The 22,925-nt window shown below is 48.1% G+C and overlaps 1 protein-coding gene across 7 annotated transcripts; it reads right to left on the bottom strand.

Moving 5' to 3' along the window:
• Window positions 1–3,691: 3,691 nt before the first annotated feature.
• Window positions 3,692–18,496, bottom strand: LOC116588603 (natural cytotoxicity triggering receptor 2-like). 7 transcript variants are annotated; one of them, XM_032339899.1, is made up of 6 exons: window positions 17,544–18,474; window positions 17,056–17,397; window positions 11,294–11,423; window positions 11,088–11,198; window positions 10,141–10,442; window positions 3,692–3,877 (listed from the first exon to the last, which is right to left on the bottom strand). In XM_032339899.1, the coding sequence occupies exons 1-6, from the start codon at window positions 17,851–17,853 to the stop codon at window positions 3,852–3,854; spliced, it is 1,221 nt and encodes a 406-aa protein (XP_032195790.1). In that variant the 5' UTR covers window positions 17,854–18,474; the 3' UTR covers window positions 3,692–3,851. The 7 variants fall into 7 exon arrangements, with proteins under 7 accessions (XP_032195790.1, XP_032195794.1, XP_032195791.1 ...); XM_032339900.1 differs by lacking the exon at window positions 3,692–3,877 and adding an exon at window positions 8,957–9,081 and having other exon boundaries at window positions 17,056–17,228; window positions 17,544–18,489; XM_032339897.1 differs by lacking the exon at window positions 3,692–3,877 and adding an exon at window positions 8,957–9,081 and having other exon boundaries at window positions 17,544–18,471.
• Between the last annotated feature and the right edge of the window lie 4,429 nt (window positions 18,497–22,925).

Here is a 22,925-nt window from a genome sequence, read left to right as displayed (position 1 = left end):
GTGATCTGTGATGGGAGCACTGTGTTTGCCATCAGTGGGCCTGAGCTTTCCTGTTGGAGCCCAGCTAGGGGCCGAAAAGTCCCCAGAGGAAATTGTGGTCAACTAAGCACTGTCCCACTCTTTCTTCTCTCTCTCTGCACACCATCTTTCTGCAAACTGTCATTTCCTGGGTGTTGGCTTTACTGCTCTTCCCCAGAAAGATGGGCTAAAGAGAGATGACAGAGTCAGAGGGTCCTTTGGGTCCTGACCACAGTCCTAAGTCCCACTCGGCCCCATAGGCTTTATTTCCAGGTCTAAGTTGTGGGACAATGTCGTGTTTCCATCCTGGGAGGTTTTGTGGGCACTGAGGGGAGGAAGATGGGAGGTGCAAAGAGGAGCTCAGGCAAAGGTGGGGAGGGGAGAGCTGAGAGCAGAGGGAGCAGAGCGTGCCAGGTGGGGTCCTTAGAGGGGCTGGTGGGAGAGGAGGGGCTGGCTCAGGTGGGGAGAAGCAGCCTCAGTGCTGGGAGGTCCTGCTCCTCCCTTAGTTCCCTCTGCAGCCCGACCTCCTGAGGCTTGCAACATGTCACTTGAAAAAATAAGTAGATGAAAGAATCGAACAGACTTTCTTTTCATGAATTTCACGGTTTTTAGAATCAGGAAAATGTTGATGTTTCTACCTAATTTGCAAAGGAAAGAGAAAAAAGCCCCAAGAAGCCTGGTGTGGTGAGTCTAGATGCAGCCCTCTCAGAGATCCCTCAACCTGTGTCAAGTTCAGGGCTTCACAGAAACCTGGGCATGTTGCTGGGACGGTGGGTTCGGTGGTGGCTGCCGTTGCTGTCCCCTGATGACACCCAGGTAGAAGAACCCTAGGGTGCATCGGTCATTGGGGCTGCAGAGTAGGGGGGCAGATTCCATGGTGGGTTTGCATGTCAGCCCCTGGAAGGTTTGCATTTTTCTCATCAGTGGGCCTCGAAGAGAGCTTTTTTTGGTAATTTCTCTGTAGGAATGGGATCCGGTGGAGGAGGAGGGGAGCAGGAAGGAGGCATTTGTCTAATTTCCAGAGAGGAGCAGGACGTGCCTGTAGCAGACACGGTCTCTGGAGTGTGGAGTCCAGGTACCCCACTCCAGTTCTTTATTTTTAACTCACTGTATTTTTTATGAGGAAGTATTTTAAAATAAATTGCAGATAGCCTGACATTTCACCCTTACATAATTCAGTATGCAGCTCTGAAAGAAAAAAAAAAAAGAGCTTCTTGCTACATAGCAAATTAATATTATCATAGCCAATGCAATTAAAAACCATTTCTTAATAGACTGTTCTACCCAGTCCATATTCAGATTTCTCCAGTATATTCGGCACTTCCCCAGGAGACAGAAATTCTGGTCTGCATAAGCGAGACCACCGATTTCCCCAGAATTCCCCTCTTTGGGGCTGGGATGTAGTCTGGTCCTCAGAGGAGCCCAGAAGGGAGGCTGAGGACTGCAAAAAAAGGAGGCGGATTTCTGAGGAAAAGACCCCAAGCCTGGGAGCCTGAATTGTCCCTGGATGCCAGCATGCTGCCAGACTCGTAGGGGTGGATAAGATGGGTCAGGGGCTTCAGTCCCTTCCTGGGACGTTGCGCCCTCGCTAGGAGCACATGAGGTCATGGTCACTCCAAAGTCTAATGTGACTCCACAGCAAACTCCTCATTAAGATGTGTGCTTTTTCCATACCACCAAGCAATTAACTCACTTCTTCACAGTCACTGACTGCGTGTCCCGTAAGTGGAACTCTGTTCTGATACTACTGACCTGGAGTCAGGGGCAGATCCTGCGGGTTAAGGACGTGGTCCCCCACTACAGATGCCAGTCACAAGTCCCAGATTGTCCCCTGTGCTTCTAACTGGTTATGAAGTGGGGGTTTCCACGACCCCCTCCTTGGGCTCCACTAATTTGTAGAGTGGCTCACAGAACTCAGAAAACTTGTTGACTCACTAGAAGACTGTTTTATTACAAAGAATATTAAAGGGTCTGTGGCAACAATCAGAGGAAGCAATGAGTAAGGTGAGTTTACAGGCGCAGGAACTTCTGTCCCAGGGTCGCTTGGGGCCCTGGGTGGAAACATTCTGGTTCCCCAATGTGGAAACACCACAAACCCTTTCCTTCCTTGGATTTTTATGGAGGCTCCCTTACATAGGCACCACTGATTAAATAACTGGCCATAGGAGACTGTTTCAACTTTCAGCCCCTCTCCCCTCCCAGGAAATTGGGGGATGGGATTAAAAGTTCCAACCCTCTAACCAGGGTTGGTTCCCCTGGCAACCAGCCCCCATCCTTAGGGGGTATCCAAATGTCAGCACATTAACATAAACTTAGAGGTGGTGGCAAGGGGTTTGTTATGAATGACAAGTCACCCATGTCACCTTTATGGCTCTGACATTTTGGGAACTGAAGACAGACCAAATATGACAAAAGATACGTCCATCTCAGGAGCAAGAGATTTTGATTGGGGCACCTGGGTGGCTCAGTCGGTAAAGTGTCCGGCTCTTGATCTCAGCTCAGGTCTTGATCTTGGGGTCCTGAGTTCAGGCCCCATGTTGGGCTCCATGCTGGGTGTGGAGCCTACTTTTTTTTTTTTTTTAAAGAGACTTTGATCGCTCAGGAAATTCCAATGATTTTGGCAGATGTGAGCAGGAACCATGGATGAAGACCACAATATAGATTTATTATAAATTGTAATTCGTACTCCTCCTTGCTGGGTTCCTTGTGTCACTCTGTACTGTCCACCAGCGTCCTGCTTCTTCCATCTCCTCCCCAGCCACCTGCCATTCCAACTTTGTTCCCACGCCATTGCTCCTTCCCTCTGTCCACACTGGAATCTTCCACAAGGGCCCCTCCACCTATAGATGCTGTGTTCTAGGGCTGCGGGCTCTTTTGTCTGTTTGCATCTCATGGTGCTCTGTCCCTGGAGACTTAGCCAGGCTCAGGGAAGTTCATTTCATGCCCATCGGCTTAGCCACCTGTGGAAGAGGCTTTAGAACTCACCTCCATCCCCTTTCTTTTTCAGTGAAAGAAGCAGAAGTTCAGAGAGGGCTGAGCTGGGACCATAATCGGGATCTCATTTCCAAGTCCTGCTCACCCTGTGCCCCTCTGCCCACTGGGCTTATATGTAGTGTCTTTCCCGGCTTTTTTTTTTTTTTTAAGATTTTATTTATTTATTTGACAGAGACACAGCGAGAGAGGGAACACAAACAGGGGGAGTGGCAGAGGGAGAAGCAGGCTTCCCGCTGAACAGGGAGCCCAATATGGGGCTCGATCCCAGGACCCTGGGATCATGACCTGAGCTGAAGGCAGACACTTCACGACTGAGCCACCCAGGGGCCCCCCTTTCCCTGCTTGGAACAGCACTGATGGGGTTCCTGAGTGTCCAGGGGTCAATGGGAGAAGTGAGGATAAGAAGGGGGATGGTGGAGAAAACAGTAAAAAGTGGACAAGTTGGTCCCCTGGAGATCAGATATGGGAATGCAGGACAGTTTTAGAATTTGAAGAAAACTTAGGGGCTCCTGGCTGGCTGCATTGGAGGAGTGTGTGACTCTTGGTCTCAGGGTCATGAGTTCGAACCCCAAGTTGGATGTAGAGATTACTTAAGTAAATAAAACTTTAAGAGACAAAATAAAACAAAAAAAGAATTTGAAGAAAACTTCAGAAGCAATATGTAGTCACATAATTTTATAATGTGCAAGGCTTGTCCAATTGTGTTGTTTATCTAAGCCCTCCCAACAGTGTGGTGGCAATATTTATCTCCCTACAAGAGAGGAGATGCATCTGGAGAAGGTCAATGACCTACTGAAAGTGGCAGGTGACTTTACTGGCATCTGGGCTCCTGGGTTCCATCAGGGTTGTCCACTGCATGTCCCACCTGCAATCAGAGCAGGAATCCAGAAGGAGGGGGTCAGGAACTGTGGCAGAATGGCACCCAGATGCAAAGGCTACCCCTTTCCCATCCCGTTACACTGAGTTGGTCACCACAGCCTCCTGATAAGGAGGAAGGCTGTCCCTGGCTACTACTGGCCTGAACGGGGATGTCAGTGAATATGCATGTGTTTTGGGCCTAGGTTGGTCAGTTTCTTCAATCTGATTCTTTCCTGTGTTCCCCTCTGCTGTCTACCAAGAAGAGGAGCCAACTCCCTGTAGGCTCTCTGTCCCTCCAGCTGAGATCAGCTCTGAGTGGCCTCTGCTCTGTAACAGGTGAATACTCTTCCCACTACACCTCACTCCCTCTAAAGCTCAGCATTTGTTCCTCATGTCCTCCATATGTCTGATGCATTATGAATATACCATCCCACTTAGTGATCCAAATAGTGTGTGGATACTATCAGTTCTCCTTTTCCTGCGGAGGAGATTGGGCATATAGACATAAAGAACATTCTCCCAAATCCACTGAGCCAGTAGGAGAGAAGAAGAAAGGATCCTTGTTGTGTGGTGGCAGAAGGTTAGCAACACAGCCAGCAGCAGTAATGTGGAAAATAGAAGAAATATGTGATGAACTGGGTGGTGTAGCTAAGACCTCCGGGCCAAGTTTCGAGGAGGCTGCCTGGTTTCTTCCCTTGGCTTACTGGAAACTGTGAGAGCAGGGAGGTAAACTATAGGCAGGGCTATTCAACATGAAAGAGCTGGATTCTGATGGCTTTGAAAGTTCTCAGGATCTCCACATAGTGAATGACGCTAAAGCTTTCAGGAAAATATGGTCTAAAGATGAAACCAAGCTTGGTTGTGGAATCTCTTGTTAGGACCCGAGAAAGATCAAGATAATGCTTTAGACAAAAGCCCCCTAAGGATCTTGAGGGTACATACCTCATGGACTCCTTCAATGAAACTCAAGGGCTTCCTTGATGCTAAAAGAGATTACCCTTTAGCTTCTCAGCAGAAGCCCAATGTATGGAGAAGACCTTATCTTGAAGAGATTTGTGAGTATGGTTTTTGTCTAATGGAGTGGATTTCAATAAGATTCACAGGAGACCCACACATTTTTTAGAGAGTGATATTCACAAAGTACCACCAGCTTGGACTGAAAGGAACAGAGTATAAAATTTTAAAAAGGTCTTTGTATCCTCCCAATTCTTCTGGAAGGAAGCAGGTTGAGAACACTACGAAGCTATAAGTATAGGCAATCTTTCATGGAAAGTGAAGGATGCCTCAGAGGGCAGACCCAGGAGCCCAGTGTGAGAGGCTAAGAGCCATGATGACTCATTCCCAGGTCAAAGTAAGGCAGAGCCAAATCAAGGAATTTCCAATGTCTGTCTAGTGGAGCTCCAGTTTTTCCACAGATCACTGCTCTATTTGCCTCCCATCTCCCCCTCTTTTGACCAGGGATGACTCTTGTGCTATCCTAGGCTTGTGCCACCATTGTATGTCGGGTTTGTGTCTGGTAGATAACTTGTCTCTTCCACCCATAGGTCTTCATATGGAGAACTAACTGCACCCAAGGAGCTGTATGTAAGGAACTTCACCCAAGGAGACTCATCCACGTCTGGGCCTGATTTAAGTGACAATCTTCTGGACCTAATGCTGATGCCATATTCCAGTGAGATTTGTGGAAGCTTTTGGAGGGGATGGGTGTATCTTTTTTCTCTCCATTTTTTAATGTTGCATTTTTACCTTTTGACTTCCTTTACCCATGAATGCATTTTTGATGACTATATTTTGAATGAGGGAGAAATGTTAATAATTTGTGGCCGAGGAGGAACTGTGGTGGTTCTGTAGCTCTTCCTTCAAGATATGGAGACCCATCCCTCTCCCTCTGAGTGTGAGCTGGCCCTAGTGACCACCTTCTATTGAAGTGTGTGTGACTTCACAGACTAGATCATGAAGGCACTGTGACTTCCTCCTCAGTCTCTCTTGGATCGGTCTCTCTGAGGAAGTTAGCTCCCACATCATGAAGTAAGACCCACACAGAGAGAAACTGAGGCCTCATCCCAGCAACCGTGTGTGTGAGCCATCTTGGAACTGGACCACAGTTGTCAAGCTTTCCCATGACTCCATTTCTTGCTGATGTCCTGACTGCAGTGCATGAGAGATTCTGAATCATGAACATTAGTTAAGATGTTGCCAAATTTCTGACTTCCTGCTCCAGACTTATTTTTGAGATAATAAATACATCATTTGTTGTTTTACTCTACTAAGTTTTTGGGTAACTTACTGCACAGCATCGAATGAGTTGGGAGGAAAACGACAAGACTTTGTTGTTGTTGTTATAAGCCAAGGGAAAAAAGCATTTCAGGAAGTGAGTAGTGGCAAGTCATATCCAAAGCCGCTCATCTTTCCAATATGATGAGTTTTGAGGCTTGACCTCTGGAGTTAGCAATGTGGAAGTAACTGGAGACGGGGGCAAGAGGTTTCATGGAGTGGGTCAAACAAAGTCCTGATTGGAGTTTAAGAGACAAGAGAGAGAGAGATATTGGGGACTGAGAATGTATCTACTCCTTTTATGGGTTTTGTCATAAAGGGCCATAGGATGTGGGGCAGTAGGTGGAGGTGCTGTGAGGTCAAGAGAGAGTTTTTAATGCATCATAGCCCATTTTAATTCTGATTGTCATGACGCATGAGAGGGGGTGAACTTCTGGAGTAATTTTCTTAGGTAGACAAGAGAAGATGGGATGGGTTCCTATGTGAAGAGTTCAGCCTGTGATGGGAGCAAGGAAAAGAGAGTGCACTTGGGGAACAGAAGGGGGATAATTGATGGGTGCAATTGGACCAAATAGACCTCATTGTTTTCAGTGAGTTAAGGTGCAAGGACACCAGCTGAGGGTGAGGAGAAGGCACTGGAATGTGGGAGGGGGGCCAGAGGACAGTGTGAACAAGAGGTCTAGAATGGAGACCACTTGTGTAAGGGAGAGACTTTTCAAGGTAGGTTGCTTTTGTCCAGCTGTGTTCAGCTTTAGGACAAGATGCAGGATGGAGCAATGGAAAGCCGGATACAACCAGGGCTGGAGTTGTGCCAGGAGAGTTCAATGAAAGCAGAGGGGAAAAGGAATTGAAACTGTATGCCAAAGAGCAGTTGTAAGGGTGGGCTATGGAAGCCAAGGAAGAGGAAAGCATGAGTGCAGTGAGGGAGAGGGACAAGATGGCAAGACTAGGGGACTAGGGATCCCAGTGGGGTTGAAGGGGCACTGTGATTAGGTGAGCAGGCTTGAGCTAGAGAGACAGGTGGTGTGGCTGGAAGGTGGGTGCTCTGAGTTAAGACCAAGGAAGGGAGCCACTACTCCTGTTGGCCATCTGAATGGGTGGCCAAGGCAGGAAGGCGATGAAATCATTGTGGGAGAGGCCAGGGGAGGGAACTGGGAGGAACTGGGAGGCCAGGGATTTGGGAGGATGGTCCATGAGTCCAAGTGGGCCCCAGCTCACGAAGTGATGACAGGAACCGTGGGAGTAACCATAAGCCAGCAGTTAAGGACAATGAGAAGAAGGAGGGCGACTCCGGATAGTATAGAAGATGTCACAGTAATGCGGTCTATGGTATAGTCTGATGGCAGGAAATAAACTGTGGGGCTGCTTTAGGTAGGCTAAGAAGATAGGAAGTGGCAATGAGGAGCGAAGAGGACACCCTGCCCACATCAGGCCTAGTGGGAAAGGAGAGTGAAATGTCACCCAACTACAGAGAGAGCAGTGTTCTCAGAGGAAAGGCAAATTTCTGTGAACATAGGAAGGTGACCTACAGAGAAGTTGAGCTCGTGAGTGCTCATATTTCAGAGTGAAGAGCGAAGAGATTGATGGGTTTGGGAAAGAGTGGGAAATGGGCTCACTTGATGAATTCACAAGGTCTTATTATGACATGATCCTGGGTGATGAGGGAGGACCAGGGAGCCCCGGGCTCTTGTGACTGGAATAAACAGGGAGAAAGGAACAAAGCCACAGGTCTGGGGGTTCCAGCACTGGCTGTGGGGGGTGGGGTGGAGAAGGGGCTGGGATCTTTACAGGAGCAACTGGAGATTGGGGGTCTCGCTCAGTCCTGTCCATGGTAGTGGGAGTGGGGACAGACGGTTTGATGGAAAATCTGAGTCCTCTCTGTTCTCACCAAGGAGGTGTGGAATTTGTGTGAGGGAAGTGGTGGTAAGTGGGTAAAAATTATATATATCCATCTTCGGGGATAGAGAGAGAGAGAGAGCTCCAGGAGCATCTTAAAGCTGGGTAACAATAGGATATAATCACCAGATAAAAGGGGGTAGGAGAAATAAGAAGTGAATCCTTTTTACCTTAGAATCCCAGAAACCCCTCGAAATCGGAGGCATGGGTAGTTCAGGACACAGACTACAAGTGGGGGGCTCGGTTGAGAAGTGGTCAGACTCGTATCTTCTCTGCCTGCCCTGAGACAGAGCGAGTAGATCAACTGCCCACATCCTTCTCCCGCTCTTCACACCCTGCAGACAACCTGCAGGTTAGTCTCTGATGAGGTCTGAGTCAGAGATTCCTGCTCAGGGAACCTGGCACGGCAGAGAGGGAAAGCGTCTTCCACCTGGCGCCCAAGTGAGTGAAAACAGATGCTGGGCAGAGATGCCCTTTGCTTTGCTACAGTTGGTGCCTAGAACCAAGCTTTCACCCCCAGGAGAACAGTTCAAAGAGCCTTTTTGGAGAAACTGACATCAAAGAGAAAAAAATGCAGCCATGCTTGTCTTAGTCCATTGGGTTGCTGTAACAAAAATACCACAGACTCGGTGGCTTATGTAACATTTATTTCTCACAGTTCTGGAGACTGGGAAGTCCAAGACCAAGTTGCCAGTGGAATTGGTTGTTTGGCGAGACCTCCCTGATTCATACATACAGGTCTGTCTACTATGCGTCCTCACAGGGTGGAAGGAGCCAGAGAACGCTGTAGGGTCTTTTATATAAGGGCACCATCCCCCTTCCCCAGTCACCTCCAAGGCCCCCCCCTACAAATACCATTATTGGGGGGTGGTTAGGATTTCAACATGTGAATGGAGATGGGGCGGGGAGAGTCATAACAGTCTGTAACAATGCCCTTGCCAAATCAATGTAGCGTCCACAAATCTCTGTAGCACACAGGGAGCCACCAAGCTTTTAACTCCTGAAGGGCTGCCAAGAAGCAGGAGAGGTTTCCAGAAAGTTCTGAGGAAAGACAGAAGTCAATGAAAGGAGAACACAGAAGATACAAAAAGGTATTTGGAAGAAACAGAAGATACACAAAGCTTACAAACAAACAAACCAACCCTCAAAAGTGAAAACTTTTATGTTGCCCGAGAAAAAAATTACATCCCCAAAGAAAACATGCAGGCTGTAAAACATTTAGAGAACAACTGGACCGTTTAGAAATGTTAAGCTGTGGTAGCGTAAATAGTAAATTTTGAATAGAAGAACCGGAATGTATCCTTGAGGAACTTTCCCGGAAAGTAGGAATAAAGAAAAATAGATGAAGAACAGGAGGGAAAAGAAAGTTTCAGTCTGGAAAGTCTGACATGGAGAGAGAAGTGTCAGAGAGACAGTAGCTCTAGGAGGGCAGTGCCTGGGGTCAGCGCAGGCTGGTTTCAGGTGTGGAGCCTCCTGCTTAGTTTGTGCAAGAAAAGGGAGGGTCACTGCGCTCCGGAGCCTGCAGCCCTCTTGGTGGCAGCGAGGGCAGCATGAAGCGGGGGTGGGGGGGTGGTGCACGATGACATGGTGACAAGGGGAGGCTGAACCTGGAAGAACTTGAGGCCCCAATCATGATCCTGGACTCGGTCTCCCATGCAGTAAAAATGCACGGGGTGTTTGAGAAGGGATGGATGAGGGGGAGCAATCCAGGAGGTGGAGACCAAAGGCAGGACATGAGTTAGGTGATTGACAGACTGGCCAGGTCCAAGTGGCCGGGGGTGGGGATTTGCAAAGAGGGAGGAAGAGGATGGAGAGGCAGCAACAAACAGAGAGAAGCAGAACAGAGCAGCTGGGCAGAGTGTGGCTGAGCAAATGGAGACGGGGAGAGAAATGTTGGGGGTGACCTGGGATCTTGGCTGAGCTGGAGGGCTACAGATAGGAAAGAAAGGGGGAGGGGAAGAAGGGGAAGGGAGGAAGAGGACGGAACGGGGGATGAGAAGGAAGACTAGGGCAGGAGACAGAGGGAGAGGAGTCAGAGTCGCCCACAGTGCCGGCTCGGGTTTGGGGGACAGCTGCGGCACTGGCCTTCAGCTCCCATACCCGGATGGTGCTGGCCCAGAAGCCAGTTGCGTGTGAGCAACTGGTGGGCCTGGATCTTGGGACGAGGCGAGGCTGGGAAATCCTCAGCACTGGAGCGAGGGGTGTAGCCAAGGGTCTTGGAACAAGTTCTGGGGGACTTCTGCCTTTTCTTTGCAGTGAACAAAAGGTTCAGAGTCCAGGGAGGAGCTCCCTGGGGGCCTGGGGAAGACTGGCCATCCTTGGATCCCGAAGCCTGGGGTCTGGGCGGAGCTGGATGCATCAGAGACTTCCCTCTGTGTTGCACGTGTGGACTCCTTAAGGCTCTGAGATGGGGGGGGGGGGGTGGTGTTTGGAGAGAAATATAGGAAGTGACTCAAATCCACGCTTTGACCCAGTCACCCTGACCCCACAGCTGGTCCCTCCTTCAGCAAGCCTGACCCCAGGAGCTCTTGGTCTGGCTTTCTTTCCCCCAGTGCCCTCCTACCTTCACCCTCCTGCCTTCCCCTCTCCCCAGGGCACGACTCTCCCTCCTGCACACAGCCTTTCTCCCTCACCACTTGGGAAGGGGCTGGGCCCTGGGAGGGTGCCCTGGCCTGGTGGCTGTGGGTAGGCCTTCCTGGAAGGACAGGGAGTGGGAGGTTGAATACAGGTCAGTGGTCCAGGAGGAGGGATGAATCAGAGCAGGAGAGGAGCAGGGGAAGGAAAGGGGGAGAAGGAGAAAAGAGGCAAGGGAGAAACAGACTGAGACGTGTGGACAAGGCACCCGAGTTTGAGAAGGACATAGGGGAGGGCCGCTAGTGAGCACACGCGATGGATGCAGCCCAGGAGGGACTCATTTGGACAGCCCTGTTGGGTACAGTTTTTCCTGCTTCTGGGTTCACTGGCTGATTCCCTGTCTGACCATGGGTCCGGGACAGAAGCCGTTCTGGGCTCTATTCTCCCCGCCAAGCCCAACCAAACCTACTCACCGGACAGTCAGGACTGTTAGCGCCAGACCCTTGGCCACAAGCAGCACACAGAGCACGGGGACCAGAGCGCTGGGGGCTGCAGGGTGAGAGCGGAGGGTGGAGTTTTGTTGCCTGGAGGACAGGGGACAAGAAGGGGAGAGGAGGAGGTTGGGGTGGCGGGCCCCTGAGCCAGGGCCGTCGGGGTGAGGATCCCACCCTGAACTCACGGTGAAAGGGTGGTGATGGCAGAGGCGGGCCTGGGGGCCTGCTTGGCTCTTCCAGCTGGGGGCACAGAGCTCTGGGTCGGTGATGAGACCAGCTCAGCAGAAGCCCGGCTGGCCTGTGTGGAGGCAGGAGCTGTCCAAGAGAGGGAAAGACCCTTCGTTAGCTGGTGGGACAGCACATCTGTTCTGGAGCGCAGGAAAGCCGGTCAACCCTGATAAAAAACAAGTCGTGGGGGTGGGCCCAGGCTGTGAAGTCCTCTGGCTCGAGACTAGACAGAGCTGTGGCTCAGGCTCCTCACAGGGCCTGTGGTGGTATTCCTGGGTCTGGAAAGAGCACTGGAAGAGGAGTCAGGAGGCCTGGAATTCCCTCTAAGCGTTTCTACATGGCTGGAAGGGCACTCTCTAGCTTTCAGCCTCCCCAAGTGTGGAAACAGTCACTGTCTTTAAGTGGCTCTAAACTCTGGCATCTGTTCTCTTGCTCATACTTCTGGGACTGTTAGGGGATGGGGTCCCTCATGGGGAATTTTAAGGTTGCTTTCCCACCCCTGTCCTTCCCAGTTTGGCAGCAGAACCCTAAGCTCCTCCGCAGGCCCCACTGCCACAATGACCAGGTAAATACCTTTTATGGGGCCCCCTCTTAATTCTGAAACTTTGTGAACTATCTGTCCCCACTTACCTTGCCTTTCCAGAAAGACCCCAGACCTACCAGTGCTAAGAGCTCTTGGTGGAGGCTGGTGGAAGGTCACCTCTGGAAAGGTGATGGGGACTATTAAGGAGACAAGAGGACAATGACTATTGGGGGTGGCTGAGGCCCTGAAGAGAAACAGGTGGTGTCCACCCCAATGCTGTGACAGGAAATGGAGACTGTCAGGGTCCTCAGCTAGGTCTGCACACCCACCCAGGGCCTAGGAGGGGAGCAGTCTCCCCTGAGCTGAGGAAAAGAGAGACGCAGGGGCTGAGGGGACAGGGAGGAGAGGGTGCCTGGTGTTGGGACACCCCATGACAGGAGAGAGTCCCAGGCCAATGGACAAGTGGACATGACGGTGAGGCTGCCTGGAGGGATGACCTGGAGCAACCCTTATGCCCAACCAGAGGAGGTCCTCAGGACCCTCAGGCAAAAGTCTAGTCCTGAGCTACAGTGTGTGGTCTATGGGCTGGTGCTGGTCCACAGATTGTTTATAACCTGCCCGTACAAGGTGAATACAGAAACTGGGAGTCAGGATCTTGAAATTCGACATCAATTTGATATTGCCCCAAGGTCCATGCATGTGACTGGCACATAGGTCCGGTGGAACAGGGTATGGACCAGTTTGGTCATTGTCACCCAGTCATGGATGTCTCCATGGGGGCAAGCTACAGAGCAGGACCATGATACTTGAACAGTAGTTCATTGACTCTAACCCAAAATTGTATAAACACCTGAAAAAATTATTTTTATAGTTTGTTATTTTTATAATCATTGAAAATTTCAATCTATCCTTGATAAAAATTTAGAGTTTATCATGATTCGCTAAGGTGGAGGAGTGATTAGCTCATTCAGGGACTCACAAACAGCAAAACAAAAGTCCCTGAGCTTTTTTTTTTTTTTTTTTTAAAGATTTTATTTGTGTTTTTTTTTTTTTTTTTTTTACAGAGAGAGATCACAAGTAGGCAGAGAGGCATGCAGAGAGAGAGAGGGGGAAGCAAGCTCCCTGTCCAGCAGAGAGCCCGATGCGGGGCTCGATCCCAGGACCCTGACATCATGACCTGAGCTGAAGGCAGAGGCTTAACCCTCTGAGCCACCCAGGCACCCTGTTCTTGAGCTTTTTGTCAAGAAAAGCCATCTCTTCTCTGAATGTCGCAGTAATAACAAACCAAATGATGATTGTGGAATTAATTCCAAAGATGCTTCCCCATCCGCAGTTATTCCAAAGGGTTTGCACTGGTTTTATTTGAAAAGGTTATCCGTCACCGGGGTAGGCAGAACAATGTCTGTGTCCTCATACCGGGAACCTGTCAATGTCACCCTCCGTGGCCAAAAGGACTTTAAAGATGCCATTAAGGTCAAAGATCTTGGGGTGGGGCGCCTGGGTGGCTCAGTCGTTAAGCGTCTGCCTTCGGCTCAGGTCATGATCCCAGAGTCCTGGGATGGAGCCCTGCATCAGGCTCTCTGCTCAGCGGGAAGCCCACTTCTCTCTCCCCCACTCCCCCTGCTTGTGTTCCCTCTCTCGCTGTCTCTTTCTGTCAAATAAATGAATAAAATAAAAATTAAAAAAAATACAGGAAAATTTAAAAAAAAAGATCTTGGGGGTGGAGAGAGTTTCTGGGTGGACCCCATCTAATGATAGTATTTAATAACAAGGATTGAGGGCACTTGGATGGCTCAGTTGGTTTAAGCCTCTGCCTTCATCTTGGGTCGTGATCCCAGGGCCCTGGAATCGAACCCCGAGTCTGGCTCCTTGCTCGGTGGGAATCCTGATTTTCTCTCTCTCTCTTCTGTTCCCCCTGCTTATGCTTTCTCTCCCTCTGTCAAATAAATGGATGAAATTTAAAAACAAAACAAAACAAAATAAAACACCAGAGAGTGTTTCCCAGTTGTAGTCAGAGAGAAATGCAGCTGGGAAAGGGCCTCTGGCTTTGAGGACGGAGGAAGGGGGCCACAGGCCAAAGAATGTGGCAGCCTTTAGAAGCTGCAAAAGCTGAAAAGTACCTAGTCTGCAAGAAAACAGGACTTGGGTCCTATCGCTACAAGGAACAGAATTCTGCCCAAGACCTGAATGAGCAAGAAGTGGATTCTATCCAAGTAGCCTTCAGGAAAGAGTACAGCCTCTGACGCCTTGATTTTAGCTCAGTGAGACCCCTTCCAGACTTCTGATCTGTAGAATTGTAAAATCACAAGTTTGTGCGGTTTTAAGCCACTGCCTTTGTGGAGATTTGTGCCGACAGCCATGGGAAGCGATGACACTTGCCTTTGGCACAAGTTTTGTAGCTACAATGAATGGTGAAGTACCAAACCCAGTGAGTTAGCTGTTGAGATGTGCTGGCTGAAGAACAACTACATCATGAAAACGAGTGACATTTACACGGAAAACATAAAACCGCAAATTCAAAATAAACTTTTTTTTTCAAAAAGAGGATTGAATTATAAATTTTGTAAAGGTTTTCTTTTCACTGTACATGGAATTTTGAACAGGATAAGAGGAAGTCATTCCTCTGTCTCGTTTTGCTTCATTGTCAGAAACACAACTATCGCTGAACTGAATAGAGCCATGAAGGGTTGTATTATTGACCAGGGGTCTGGGGTTCCAGGTTCACGCAGGAGTATGTTCTGATGGCTGTAGCTGCTTGGGCGGGAGGACATTCTGGAATGGTCGTTCAGATTAAGAAGGCGTGCTATGAGAAAGTACCGGCTGACCCACACTGTGCGCTTCCCAAAGTGGTAAAACTTGTGAATTACAAAAAGATGAATGCGTTAAACTACTGGGTATTTACCCTAAAGATACAAACCTAGTGATCCGAAGGGGCATGTGCTCCCGAATGTTTATAGCAGCAATGTTTACTATAGCCAAACTATGGAAAGAACCTAGATGTCCATCAACAGATGAATGGATAAAGAAGATGTGGTAACACACACACACACACACACACACACACACACACACACACACAGGAATACTATGCAGCCATCAAAAGAAATGAAATCTTGCCATTTGCAACAACATGGATGGAACTGGAGGGTATTATGCTGAGCGAAATAAATCAATCAGAGAAAGACAATTATCATATAATCTCCCCGATATGAGGAATTTGAGAGGCAGGGCGGGAGGTTTGGGGGATCGGGAAGGTAAAAATGAAACAAGTAGGGATTGGGAGGAGACAAACCGTAACAGACTCTTAATTTCACAAAACAAACTGAGGGTTGCTGGGACTTGTGGGGGGTAGAGATATAGTGGCTGGGTGGTGGACATTGGGGAGGGTATGTGCTATGGTGAGTGCTGTGAAATGTGTAAGCCTGATGAGTCACAGACCTATACCCCTGGGGCTAATAATATATTATATGTTAATAAAGATAATTGAATAAAGATGAGTGTATTGAATTTGAAATCATTCTCTTTATTCTGTGATAATGTGCAAACCCTGCACGGTTGGTATTGTGTGCCAGGTTAACAGAGATCACCTAGAGGGAGAGTTCTGTTGAAAATGTATGATCTACGGAAAGGACTCCTAATGTTTTGGCAAGATCAAAACTGAGTTATGATTCACTTTTTAAAGATGTGAATCATGCAATCAGCATTGGTTATATTATGGCTTTGAGGTTATTCCACTCAAGGGAAGAAAGCAACATATTGTTCAATGGCAAACAAAATCTCAGGGCAAAAACAGGAGTTAGAGAAGTTCAGAAGAAGTTTCTATGAGTTGTTACAGCCTGTTCTTAATTTGGTAACAATTATCATCAAAACAGGTGATGATATTGAATTCGGATATCTGCAAAGGTACTCATGGAAAAACCTTAATAGTGTGATAGAATGTTTTGAATTTTATTTTCTGCCGAAAGGAGATATGTGGTAGGAAATTCCTAGATCCAGAATACATTTTTTCATCAAAAGATGTTTTCAATATTTATAAATATTCAATATTTATAAATATTCAATATTTATGTTTTCAATATTTCAATCTTTATAAGATAGATTTTGGAACCAGCTACTGACGAAGGATTGAGGATGCATTTTGAAAATAGAACATCACTAACTCCCTTTTGTAAGAATTAAAAATAAAAATATTGAGCTTGTGGAAATTGATTTGAAATTCCTTCCTGAATTTCTGTCGACATAACTCTGTGAGACCGATTTTCTATTAAGGTGTTATTAAAGCATTAAAACAATTTTGAATATATTTTCTCTGAAGAGTTATGGTGTTTTAGTGTAATTCAGATTAAGGAAGTTAACAAGCAGGAATGTTTCTTTGTCACATTAAAGTCCTTCAGTGTGGCTATACTGGTTGTTTGTCTAAAGTGTGGATGGCATTTAATATAGGAAATTGCTATTTCACTTCTAAGTTCTTGCTCAGTTACGACTGAAGCGTGACAACATTAAGGCTAGAATGTTGAACACCTACACCCACCACCTACATGCACACTTGCCCCGAACAACGTGGGCCATTTTTATAACTGAACTTTAAGGCTTGTGGCCTCTACGGTCTCTGTTGGAACTATTCCACTTTGCTCCTATAGCATGAAAATGGCCTTAGATCAGAGATAAGCAAACAGGCATGACTGTGCTCCCAACAAACCTTTATTTCTGGACACTGAAGTTTGAATTTCCTTTAATTGTCATGTGTCATAAAATCTTATCTTTTTTTACTTGTTTCCCAACCATCTAAAAACCATCCTTGACTTTCAGACCAGTATGCTGACTGCTGATCTGGGCCAGGAGGAATGGACAACCCAACATGCTACCCACATGGTTGGGGGGTTGGTTTGTGGCCAATGACCAGACATTTACTGAGCACCTACTATGTGCCAGATTCAGGCACCTTCTCTAAAAATGCCGGGCAGTCTTGGGCTCCCCGGTGGTCAGATCATAGGAGCTCAGGCTGGTCAGCATGCTCAAATGATCTGTTTGAGCATATTTTAGGAGACTTGTAAATCATCAAGGTGGGCAGCGAATGAGGTGGGAGTGTGCGTGCACCTGTTCCCAGCAGCCTCCCCAGAAGAATTGGATGGGGAGGGTACTAAGAAACCAGGAGGCACCAGAAGGGAGAGAGGGGATCCCCAGGAAGGGGCTTACCTGGTGACACTGCCAGATAGAATCTTATGGACTTAGAGACAGAGTTGCCGGAAGCGTGGTAGATTCTACACCAGTAGTGTCCTGAGTCTTCCTCCTTCAGACCAGTCATGGTGACGATGAAGAGGCCGGTGCTAGGGTTGTCCCAGATTGAGAATCGAGAGGACTGAACCAGCCTGCCGGGACCAGAGCTGGTGACGAGTCTGGTGCACTTGAACGCTGACAGCTCCTTACACCAGCCCTTCCTCTCGTAGGGCCAGACTTTGGGGGGGTACTGGCATGTCACAGAAAGCGTCTGCCCTGCCACTCGGTGAAGATGCTGAGCCTCTGGTAGTGCCCATGAGCCTGGAGAGCAGGCTGCAGGTCAGGGCCACACCAGCACCAGCTCCATAAGCTGTCCCATGGCCCAGAGCACTTGCTCCGTGTCCCGCTGTCCCAGATGTCCCTATTGCACCCCCTTCTCCTCCCCGCTCTCTTCCCTTCCTCCTCACCTGCGATCAGCAGTGGCAGCAACAGTGGCAGGAGCAAGGCTTTCCAGAGCCTCCCACCCTTTCCCTGTGGGCTGGCAGGAGAAGACATGGGGGCCCCAGGGAAGAGGAAACCGGGAGCTGGTCTGACTCTGCTCAGTTCTTCCAGCGCTTCTGAGATAGACAAAATGAGAAAGGCCAAGGCCAGGCTGGGAAGTGGGAGAGCTGGGAAGGGCTGATTGCAGGCAGAGGGAAGCCGGGACCTCCAGGGGCAGTTGTGAATCTGGACGTGGAGGCAATAGCCCTGCTTGGTGCATGGCTCCTGGGTCTCCATAGCGGCTGCTCCTCTCCTCCGTGCCCAGCTACCCCTTCCCCATCAGGGCTGCCCTGGGCGGAGGAGCTGGGATGGCCAGGAGGAAGCTGTGGTCAAGTAACGGGCTTCCCACCTGGCTCTCTCTGTTCACTGCCTCTTCTTTGCAGGACCCTGGCTTTGCCCTCCTTTCCAGGGCAAGCCACACTGAGGGTAGGTGACAATCTCAGGGGAACTCAGAGGTCTGAGCAAGAACCCTAAACCCCACGGGTCCTGAGAGTGGTCAGAAACCTCAAGCGCAGTCCTGCCTGGTGAGTCAGTGACGTGTTTCCACCCTGGGAGGTTTTATGGGTGCTGGAGGGGAGAGGGGAGTAGGTGGAGTTTCAGTGCCACTAAGAGTGCAGGGAGGGTCCCTGGCAAAGGAGGGCAGAGTGAGACTGGAAGCAAAGAGAGCCCGGTTGGTGGCAGGGACAGGTCAGCGGGAGGAGGTTGGAGCACAGGAGCCTGGACCACCAATCATATCTAAATCCTCACCTCCTGCCCTCGGTGGGCACTAGAGCGCTGGTTGTTTAATTGCTACACAGAAGTAGGACTCCGCATCTTTCTTTAGTGAATGTTGGCACTTTAAAAAATGATGCACTTTACAAAGAGATTTTCTATAGAACAACAGAAGGTGGGGGTTGGGGAATCAGGGCACCTCGCCCTGAACTAACATGTAAGTTCTTCCGTGGCCACCCGGGGCTCTGATGGTCTGCAGCTGCTGCCTGGAGCCCCCCAAGAGCTCATGACTGAAGAGGGTATTGGCTGCAAGTCCCCTGTTGCCACCCCCACCACCCCTCCCGAGCCCCTGACTCCTGCTTCCCACTCTGTCTGGGTGCAGAGCCCTGCTCCTTGGAGTGGAAGTGAGCAGAGACTGAGGATAAGGGCAAAAGGACAGACAAGAAGAGGAGGGACACAGGAGGGCCATGGGCTCTCTTGCCTACAGACCCCTGGGGAGAAGCAGGATGGACCTGTGGAGTCAGAAGGGAAGCTCGGGCCGATGCCCGCTATGCAGCTGCACGAGTCGTTTACCCAGTGTGTTTGTGTGTGCTCTCTCTCCTAATGCCACGGTGGGGTTTGGGAGGGAGCTGTTTTTGTTCTGTTCTGTTTTGTTTTTCCTCCGACACAGGGGAACTGAGGCCCAGATCTGTCCATGACCTGCTCAAAGTCATGTGGTGATGTGAAGATATAACTAGACCAGCTTCCTGACTTCTGATGGGGCCTTTCTGCTGAAGCCTGGCCCACGATCAGGGCAGGAAACCAAACCACACGTGCTTGCAGTGGTGAACTCCCAGCAGTTTGTTTCCTGGCCTTGGGCTGGGCTCTGTGTTTCCTCTCCAAACCTAACTACAGACAAAATGCTGAGGTGGGGGGCACCCTTCTGACGGGGAGGGCTCTGGCCCCGACCGGTGTAGCTGCGTACCCCTTGTGTGAGGGTGTGCAGCAACTGCTTCCCACAGCGATATCCCCTTTGTCTGGTTGCTGCTGACCACTGAGAAAGGTCGCCTCCTCCCTGCAGCCCGCCAAGATCACCCTTGGTCCACATTCCACTCTCTCTATGTCCCTCCAGCTTGGGGTTGGCTGAGTTGTTCTCTGCTGAGTCAGCATGGGTCCATGGTGCCCAGGGGACAGGAAGTTTTTGAGCAAACCCTTATACCTTTAAAAGTCTGAGTTTCCTCTTTCTTAAATAGATAATGATGGCTCACGAATATGATTATTCTGGGAATAACTGAGTAAACACTTCCAAACATTTAAAGAAGTGCCAGTTACATGGTGACTCTTCAATGAAATTGTCATCAAGAACCAACATATGTGCTTGACTTTTAATTATATAAGTAGACATGGAAATAGGAGTGCAGCAAGCTTCTAAGAGTAAATACAAATAAATGTTTTGTCCTTCAGAGCAGAACTTTCTAATCATGGTCCTGGTGCCAGGGATTCTATAGGGAAAAATGTCCAAGTATTAATCTGTATATAGAATGCGGTCATTCTATATACAGATTAATACTTGGACATAATAAAAAGATATGACAAACAATATTTAAAAGCACATCACAGCTGTGAATTAAAGTTTCCTTTCTATTTGGCAGATAAAAGATTATTCAATTTCATATAAAAAGACAAGTCATATAAAAAAGACAGAAAATGAGTATTTCAGTAGGAAAAAGAGAGTGAGGTTATGAGTAGGTCCTTTTCTGCAGAAGAAATACAGATGAATAATGTTCAGGAAAACATATCTAAACTGGGTTATTTAACAGAAATGGAGACAGGAAGTCTAACATCAAGGTGTTGTGAGGGCCACACTCCTTCCAGAGGTTCTAGGGAGGGATCCTTCCTTGTTTCTTTCAGCTGCTGCTGGCCGTGGCCCCATCTCTGCCTCTGCAGTCACACTGCATGCTCTGTACAAGAGTCTATCTAATTGTCTCAGCCTCTCTCTCCTATAAGGAGGCAGGTGACTGCACTCAGGACCCACAAGAGAATCTAGGATAAAGACCGTCTCTCAAGACTCTTAATTTAATCACACATTTTGCCATATAGAAGAACAATACTCACAGGTTCTGGGGACTAAGAAGTAACTATCTTTGGGGGTCATCTCTTCTGCCTTCCAGAAATGAAATTCTCTCTCTCTCTCTCTCTCTCTTTTTTTTAGAGTGAGTTAGAATTAGGTCAAGATTTAAAATCATCAGCTGACAACTAACCATGGACAATACTTGTATGGGTGTTAGAAAACCCACCTACAAATCAGCCTAGGTGCTGATTTAAACAGATGACGTTCAGCAAATCTGAGCTGTTACAAAGAAGCAAAAAGATGAAATGCTTCCTTGCAGGTTATAACAAGATTAAGTTTAGATTCTTATAAAAGCTTGATCCAAAAGAAAAAAAAAAGCCAAAATTGGAAAAAAAAAGTGTATATAGCAAATTAAAGACAGGAGCATATAGAAAGAATAATATATCATGACTAAATCACTTGTACTATGTGACTACAAATGTGTTTGGCTGTCAAAGTTAGGTCAATGCTGGGTTCTATTTCAGAAAGTCAAAGGAGAAAATTATATGAAGATATTGATCAATTGCAGAAAGGCATTGTTAAAATTCAACATCCATCCTAGACAAATCTTTTACTATTCTATAAATAGGAAATTGCTTTCCTAATAAATAAATGGTTTAGTGAATTAATCAGCTAACATCGCACTAGTGAGGAGTCATGTTAAAGGCTGGGATCAAGAAAAAAACGCTCAGTGTCTAAAGTGTTGTTGAACATGTTTCTGGAAGTACCAGCGAATGCGATTACACAGGAGAATAAAATTGGGCACATAAACTTAAAATAATAGACCAAATTACCATGATTTGCTGGTTGTATAGTTGTCCACTTGAAAACTCAAGGATATTAGCTAAAACCCCATACAACAAAAGGAGAGTCGTCAAAGATAGAACAGAGCCAGGCAGCAGTTAAAATGGCGAAAAGAGATTTTATTGAGGAACTACTGCAGTTGGGAAAGAGAGACGTCAGTACGGAACTGGGCTCAATTTGGAGTACAGCACAGGCCAGTGGGGTTATACAGCCTGGAAGCAGGCAGGGGTCAGGAGATAGAAAATTAGTGAGAGGAAACATCAGGAGTGAGGGGGAAGTGTTCTGGTTAAATCGACTCCACAATAGGATTCTTCACTTAAGGACAGGCTGGGGTGACCAGACATCCCCGGCTGGAGCGTAGGATGAGGAACTCCATGGGATATTGATATCCATGTCTTCACCTACAAGGTGAGCTGCACCTCCAGTCCCTGGGCCCTGGAGGACCCAGAATTCGTGCTCTGCTCTAGAAGGAGCACAGAGCTGAGGAGAGAGCAGGGTTCTCCCTAAAACTGGTTTTTATGAGGAAGTGCACTGATGGGCTTACGAGAAGGTTCAGGAGCCTGACCAAGGTTTGGTCAAGCAAGGGCTCCTTTCTCAGAGTTTGTTCATTCATTCACACTACGTTCAACAAATATTTACTAAGAGCCTACCGTTCCAGATACAGGGAATAGATCGAGACAGTATGCGGTCATGCGGCTTACATTCAGAGAAGGATTTTTGGCAGCTTGAGGGGAAAAAGAAGAAAGACAGGAGGGGGAAGCTTGACCTTGTAGGAAGCTAAACACAACAGAACGATGGCTGCTCATTCTGCCACCACCAGAGTAGTCTTAATGGTTTCACTGATGGGAGACTTGCATGCTTGTTAGCATCAAAGTAAGGGCAAGTTCGTGTCTTTAAATGATGGCTCAGAGTGCCCCCTGACATGTGTTTAAACCATTATCATGGTCAAGATGGGGAAAAAAATAGAAAAATTCTGTAATTGAGGGGAAAAAACCCTCAAAGTACTTGTATTTTCCTCTATTGTAGAATATTGTAAAACTTCGATAAACATGACCTTTGAATCAATGGTACTAGATTTTCGTGTCCATTCCAAATTTGTGTCAGACTGGGAAGTTATAAAAAGCTTTCAGATACATGGTTTCCTTTGTCACCAAACCCTCCAGGCCTTTTCCAGTTTCTGGAATCCTCGCCTCTTCCTTCCACCTAGAAGACAAGAATCACCAGACCCGCCCCCCTGCAGGGTGGGCTGCGTGCCTTGTACCTGGCCCCTGGAGGAGACAGAATTAAAGCCAAGCTTCTGAAAGCGTGGAGGAGTGATCAGCCTGATCCCGTGTGTGTGTGTGTGTGTGTGTGTGTGTGTGTGTGTTTGGGGACCAGAAGTGGTCAGAGGGATTGGGAAAGAAATAGCTTGGATCCACTCAACTCAGAGATACCTGGCTCTGAGTATTCTCCTGGGCTGCTGGAAACCTCTGCAGGGGACCCAGACCAGAGAGCCCCAGGTAGGAAAACCCAGGGAAAAAGCAACTAAGAGAGGGCCATTAGAAGTTTACCAGAACTATTGACCTCATGGGATCAATGGGAGAAAAGATATAATATTCTTATTCTACAGTCAGAGAAACTGAGTCCCCTCTGTCCCTGAAGCCATGCTGAGAGCAAGGAGGAGGCAGGTAGAGCTGCCCTTCTTTACCTTTCCTGGGACTACTGT

Source organism: Mustela erminea, chromosome 4 (assembly GCF_009829155.1).
Source record: "Mustela erminea isolate mMusErm1 chromosome 4, mMusErm1.Pri, whole genome shotgun sequence".
Classification (NCBI taxonomy): Eukaryota; Metazoa; Chordata; class Mammalia; order Carnivora; family Mustelidae; genus Mustela; species Mustela erminea.
The sequence above is the reverse complement of the archived record's forward strand: the minus strand, read 5'-3'. Positions and strand labels throughout refer to the sequence as shown.

Bases quoted from the DNA above. Each gene is read 5' to 3' on its own strand.
- LOC116588603 (XM_032339897.1), bottom strand. From the start codon at position 17,853: ATGGAGACCCAGGAGCCATGCACCAAGCAGGGCTATTGCCTCCACGTC. The intron at 10,443-11,087 runs GTGAGTAGGTTT...CCCCCATCTCAG, and splicing joins CTAACAGTCCTGACTGTCCG to AGCCTTAAGGAGTCCACACG. The intron at 9,082-10,140 runs GTATGGGAGCTG...GTCTTTCCTCAG, and splicing joins TCTGGGCCAGCACCATCCGG to AACTTTCTGGAAACCTCTCC.